General features: G+C 44.6%; 1 protein-coding gene across 1 annotated transcript in view; it reads right to left on the bottom strand.

The window, feature by feature from the left end:
* Nucleotides 1-4765: 4765 nt before the first annotated feature.
* zic6 (zic family member 6) overlaps nt 4766-6781 on the bottom strand; it is a 3589-nt gene continuing 1573 nt past the window's right edge. Inside the window, exon 2 of the mRNA XM_056293532.1 lies at nt 4766-5361. Within this exon, the coding sequence (XP_056149507.1) occupies nt 4766-5361 (596 nt within the window). The remainder of the gene's footprint in view (nt 5362-6781) is intronic.

Raw genomic sequence — 6781 nt, forward strand, 5'->3', positions numbered from 1 at the left:
AGCTGCACCCAGTTTACCTCGCAGGGTTGCAATTTTCCATGGACAGCGGGGCAACATACAAGGGGATCAAAAATATGTATATACGAGTAGAGGGTCATACATTTCAGTGGTAGAAATTGGGGGAGGACACCTACCTACCATGGCAGCACACTATTGAGAAGACAGAGATTAGGGGGCCGCCGCAAAGGAGTCATGAAGAGTGAAGATAGCCAAGAGCTGCGGGGAGATGAGAGACAGGAACAAGGAGACCTGGCGCAAAAGGAGGGGGCACAGGCGGGTGGATGAAAAGAGAACAAGCTGAGGCACAATGGTACTGCCGGCTTGACCTGGGGAGGATGGGGGGAAAAGCCAGATATTCAATTAAAATCACATTTGGTCAGCCTCGCCATCACCAATAGTCACAGTCAACGCTGACACAGCTTTGCCAGGCCCTCGTAAAGTGCCTTATTTGGGAAAAACGGGGAGTAGGAACACATGCGAGCTGTGCAGTGTAAGTTACACAAGATGTCATACATGGTTACGATGATGCATCAAACCAAAGACCCAGTGTGACAAAGTGGCCCACCCCCTGATACACCATAGGGGTTCAACCCAAGTATAGCACAACAGCAACTCAGGGATGCACAACGGTGATTAAACGGATCACGAGGTGAAATGGATACTTTTACATGAAATTGTTTGCTATGTACCCTGTCAAAAAATGGCGCCCCAGTGCTTGTTGCTAGGCAGAGAGCGCCAGAGTAAAGATGGCGGCTGACAAATGGCAAACTGGGAAGAGGAGGGTCTCATCATTTGCGATTAGTAGGGGGACGGTTGTGGCGGGGCGTAATTTTATAGACTATTGCTTTGTCAGAATACGGAATCCAACCTTTGTGTAAAAGAAAGAACATTTCATTTTAGTTTGTTCTATTTTGGTCTTTTTATCTGCATGACCTCGCTGTGATTGCATGACATGAAAATAGAGAGCTAGTTTCCTCATGCAAGCACAGACATAATTCTAAGAAGCGAAAACAAATTATACCTTAATTAAGTTTTACGTATAGAGCTGCACATTTCCACGTCAAAGACAATGAAAACTCAGAATGTAGCGATATAGCAGTGAAAACGCCATAATTTGTTGGTTTGAGACAGAAAAATCTTCTTGATGCTGCAAAATGAAGTGATGTACTTTCATACTGTAAGGTAAGCTATTCACACAATCACTGAAAGCCACGTAAAATGGATCTGATGCTATCGTCGTCACGTAACTGAAGCATTCTCTACAAAGCAAATCCAGTTCACCTGCTTCAGTTTACTAACGGCAGGGGAAAAAAATTACACCAACCATCTGACATCTCCCTAATCTTGTTATACCACTTACCTCAAACCCTCTCAACCCAGCAAAAGCATTTCCCTTGTGAGCCTGAGCAGTGCTGCGGAACTACTAACTTACCGAGGTGCTGTTCCTTGGTCGCTACCCGGGCAAATACCACAAAGCAAAGAACCGTTCAACCTACATAGATGTGGTCTTATCAAAAATGGGATCCATGTAGTGACTCCTTGTTGGAGTCTTTTCAGAGAGATGGCCTTGGAGGCTGCAAGTATGGTACTTATTTCAGTCAGCCAACAGGGAGGATTAAAAACTCTGGTCCAACTCAGTCAGATTACCAACATGAACCATCAAAAACATCATCCTCTCTTTTTGCAGATGCACCCTCATGAATGAACGCTCGCAGCTAAAGCACAAGCAAAATATACACGTCGCGTGATTTAAGCATTGTGCTGTTATTTTGGTGTTGCAGATAATTTGCAGGTCATTGACCTTTATGTTTTTACAATCGACATTTTACACAATATTCATTCTTAACCACAATGCTAGGCTTGTGAAAATCACACCGGGTTGAGCTTGCACACGCCTCACCAATGTCTTTAAAGTATGTATGTGTGTGTGTGTGTGTGTATATATATATATATATATATATATATATATATATATACACACACACACATATGTGCTGATACTGGCACCATAATCCAATTGTTTCTGAGCCCTAAATGAAAATACCATGTATGGTTTGTGCATCAGAGGTAAGGGAGGAAAATATATCTCGGTAAGCACTTGGTGTACTACACCTTGTGTATTTTTGTGGCTGTTCTGCTAACTACCCTTCAATCAGAGCCCTTCACAGAAGGGGGGGGGTATTTTGGCTGCTAGTTATCTGTCACTTTACTGCGAGCATAAATTTCAAAGGAATGTGAAATTTCTGCACATTTGACCCGATATCCTTTTGAAACATGGCAAGCAAATTTGTGTGTACCATAACGGTGTCACTCATCATTCACATGTGCAATGGCATAAAATGTGGCACCTGTGCATATAGGTGCACCACAGTCAGGTTCAGTGATTTTCTCCATTAACTAAAGGACAACGCCGTCATTGTGTCTTCTGCAACATTTACTGTCTTGGGGTTTGTTAGCCATGCAACTCTTTCTTTTTGGCCAATGCTCTGCGCCGCTACCCTCCCGTTTAGCTGGCGCTAAACGCCGTTAGTTAGCCGGAGGTGCCATCTCTGACAAATGAAATGCAACGTGAGGGAGAGTTATTGTGATGAAATTCCATCGATGAAACCAGTCACTTAGTGCCACTTCATTCACACACAGCAGGAAGAGCAAGTCTCAAACTGAGATTGTCAGCCTGGCTCTGTGAAATTACCAAGTGTGTGTCCCTGATTATATACGAAACGTCATCAAAACAAAGAAAATGTAAAAAGACAAAAAAACAAAAAACAAAAGAGCCATAATAAGACCTAAAAAGGGGGCATTGTCCTCACTTATTTACTGTGAGGAGCTATATCTGCCTTTTCCATTCACTTACCAATAGCCACCTCATAAAATAACTTGCAATTACAATATTTAGCAAAGCGACTGATTCAAACCCAAAGGCAGTATTGTTACTGAGTATTAAAACTTTAACTAATGTTTTACGATGTAGTACGGGAGAAATCGTGATGTGGACGGCTTGGCTCGAAAAATTAATGAGGTAGATTGAGAGGCAAGAAGTATTTGGATAGATGCTAAAACATTTCTGGGTTTTTTATTTCTCTCTTTTTTACATTGGTGTCTTTTAAAACTGCAACTTGAAGGAATCTTCTCCCTTGTTTTTAATTCATTTGGGCATCAGCGGGCCGGCTCGGTTTTCTATTCCCCATCTATTGCTTATGTGTGTGTGTGGGGGGGGGGTGAGTATAGAATACGCACATGCATAAAAAATAAACTAATTAATAAATAAATGAATGAATAAATGAAAATAAACGTTAAAATGAAAATGACGGAAGAAGCAGGTGAATAGAATGCACACATTGGACGCAGCAACCCACCAGTTGGTCAATTAAGTAAAGGTGAATCATGCAAAAGACGACCTTTAACCCCGGGAACAACACAGACAACCTTATAACCTTGTCCTCCATATTTTACGACAAAACTCGAAGCCGCATTTGGGCGGGGCGGGGGCGGGGGGCGGGGGGGCTGCTTGTGGCCAGAGTAACCATCAACATTTATTTATCCATTCTGCCATTCCTGGGGTTGCCATCAATCAGCCGACTCTTAATGAACCGTGGTTCTTCCTCTCTTACACACGTGTACATAGCCTACATGCAGCAGAATGACGTCACTGTTGGAGGCCTTCCGCTAGCCTGCAACAGACTGACTGGTGTCTCCGCCGCGGATCGCATGAACTCCCCCAAATCTGCGGAACGGCGCAAGATGACGTGCTGGCGGATATATGACGGGCCACCTATAGGAACAGAGAGTCGCGTCACGTCACGGGAGCGCGTTGATTGGGTTTAATAGCGCATATGCCAAAACACTGAGCACATAATTGATTCCGTAGGCCTACAGTAGCACACAGCTAAAAGATTTGATATGCACCACGAACAGTGTGCTTTACGTCGATCCGGAATACAGCAGAACATTTGAAGAAAAGAAAAAAAAATCACATGAGAAAAAGAAAATTATGAATATATGAAATATAAAGAGGGATGCTGAGAAGGGAAACAAAGCGGCCTCATCACTGTTATTCCACGCTTAAAATGGAGTTGTTGTCACGTAGACACATTACAGTCCCCCAAATCATACTTGACGAAAAAAAAACAAAACTATTTATTTCATTTTCCGACATAGTACATAGAGACGTGAGCAATGTTTTTATACTTTTCCGATACGTTACACCTATTATTATTATCATTATTATCATTATTACATTCAGCAAAGAAATTCGGTTTACGCTCCAGTAACAGCCTGCAAGTTTCCTTTCGTTTATATATATATATATATATATATATATATATATATATATATATATATATATATATACGTATAGAAGAATTAACAGAGATATCCATAAACTCTTTTGTAAATAGCCTGCTTTCCTTCCTTATAATCTCGCTGGTATCTATGGCGCGGGAGACAGTCGGGCCTGTACAGTTCTCAAACGATGCCGAACCAAGATGGTGGAAATATAGAGGTTTCCACAAGAATTAGCATACACACGTTTGTCACGCGCCAAAACTCACATGCCTACCTATCTCTGTGCGTCACATATCGCGATGGAAACAAGGCTGCCAACAGGATGACCCGTAACATGTTATAAATTATGTCATGACACCCACTAAAGTTCAGTAAATACAATACAACAGTAACTCTTATATGACATCACAAAATAGGGGCAAAAAAAACTGTAAGCCGTTCTGTAGGCCGGGGACGGGACGGGGCGGTGGAGGGGATGGGGTCAAATAGATGGTATGTTATTGCATTGCTTTGGTGAAAAAGAGTCCACGCCGGTGTGGCAAGTGTACCATCCATTAACGACACTTTTCTGAAAGGGGGAGGCGGAGGGGAAAGTCCTGGAGCTCTGGGCGAAACCGTGAGCGGACTGGCCGCAGGAGTACTGGGAGGACTCGGACCTGTAGCTGCCTCTCTGTAACAAAAAGGGGTCGAGGAGGGGCTGTGACCTCTGTGCGGCGTAGTCCAAACTGTTGTCTAGCGTGTGATGGAAACGCGACCTCGGGGCAGGGTCGTCTCGCATCTCCGGGGACAGGGACTCTTGGGTGGAGGTGGCGGGGGGCTGCGCGCTGGAGGGGCCGGTTTGGGATGACCTGGCCTCCGCGAGGTGCTCCCCGTCGCCGCTTTTGGCCGCCTGGGTCTTGCAGTGTAGCTTCATGTGCTTTCGCAGGGAGCTGGGGTGCGTGTAGCACTTCTCGCAGCCCCCGACCTTGCACGTGTAGGGCTTATCGCTGGAGTGCACGTGAGAGTGCTTCTTGCGGTCGCTGCTGTTCGCGAATCTCCGGCTGCAGCCCTCGAACTCGCATTTAAACGGTTTCTCACCTAAACGTGCAAAGAGAGAGATGGTTGCGTGTTACGGGTGCTTGAGACGCAAAAGCCCCCCCCCACACACACACACACACACATACACATAATGAGGAGAGACTCACCGCTATCATTTGCATGTGAGCCTAAAAAGTGAATGCATTCGACGGAACCAAATCCCCATGTCTCCACATCAAAGCTAGACCACACATTGTCAAATAGGACCAATCGCATTCATTGTTGGAGAGAGCGTGGCGTGCTGCGCCCATCTCTGCCACGTCCGCTCCACGTGGGCCCGGGCTACTTTGTTACATCCCATGCTAAATGTTTTGTTTTGTTTAATGTGAGGGAAGAATGAGAATGATGTGTGTGAATATGAAACAGGCTTGTTGTGGGAGGGACGGGGAGCTTCATTTGCCGGATTGCATAAGAGTATAACGGTGATGAACTTCCAACAAATACAGCAGATTATCTTCGTGGCCTGCTGTCGTTTCTTACCGTGCATTTAAAAATGAAATCCTTCTTTTGAAGATGACACATCATCTTTCACTCCAAACTGACGTCATGCATGCTACCACTTTGCATAAAACTGAAAGGGATCGCAAAAATCATAAGACACCATACACTTGAAACATGCATTTACCTATATTCGTTGGTATTAAATCACCGTTTATTAAGCTTGCATGTTGACGTGGTGCTGACTGCACCCTTAAAACGTCCAACAATGGTCCCTTGCAGCAGGCCTGTGTTTCTGTGACACGCTTTGTGCAGTCAGTATTAATACTCATTTGTTCGGGGAAATGGCATATACGCTAATCGTGTCTTCTTCTTTTTTCCTGCATTTCATTATTAAAACAATTCACACCAGGAAAAAAAGAAGAAGAAGAAGAAGAAGAAGAAGAAGGGGGCGCTTAATAAATATAATGATTTATTTTTCTCCACCCTCTCCTGTTCTTTCCGGACTATTCACTCCATTCTTTCAAGATGGGGGGGGGGATCCCAGCATTTAGCCTACTTTCAATTTAGCACCTTTCAATGAATTTATGGTCGCCTGTGAAATCACGTTTATAGCGCAATTCCTGTTGAGCTCTGTGAAAATAAGAAAATAAGATCTGTCTAAAAGGGCTAAGTGTTTTTTATACCCCCGCCCCCGCCCCCGTGCTATGCTGCAGTGTGTGGTGCCAGCCCCGCTCCTGCGCGGGCGCACAGGAGACGAGTCCCCTCCGAGGCAACTGAGGAGAACGTAAACGCTACGTCACAACTCTCCCCAGTGCCCCGCTATTTATTTATTTATTAATTTCTACTGAATGGGAGAGAGGGAGAGGCACCCAAACAACCGGGACGTACACGACTGTGTAACAGGCTCACTACAGCTGCTCCGTATACCTGCACATGGTTCACTCCTGCAACAACTACACAGGCAGCAACACAGACAACA

Source organism: Lampris incognitus, chromosome 1 (genome assembly GCF_029633865.1).
Source record: "Lampris incognitus isolate fLamInc1 chromosome 1, fLamInc1.hap2, whole genome shotgun sequence".
Lineage (NCBI taxonomy): Eukaryota > Metazoa > Chordata > Actinopteri > Lampriformes > Lampridae > Lampris > Lampris incognitus.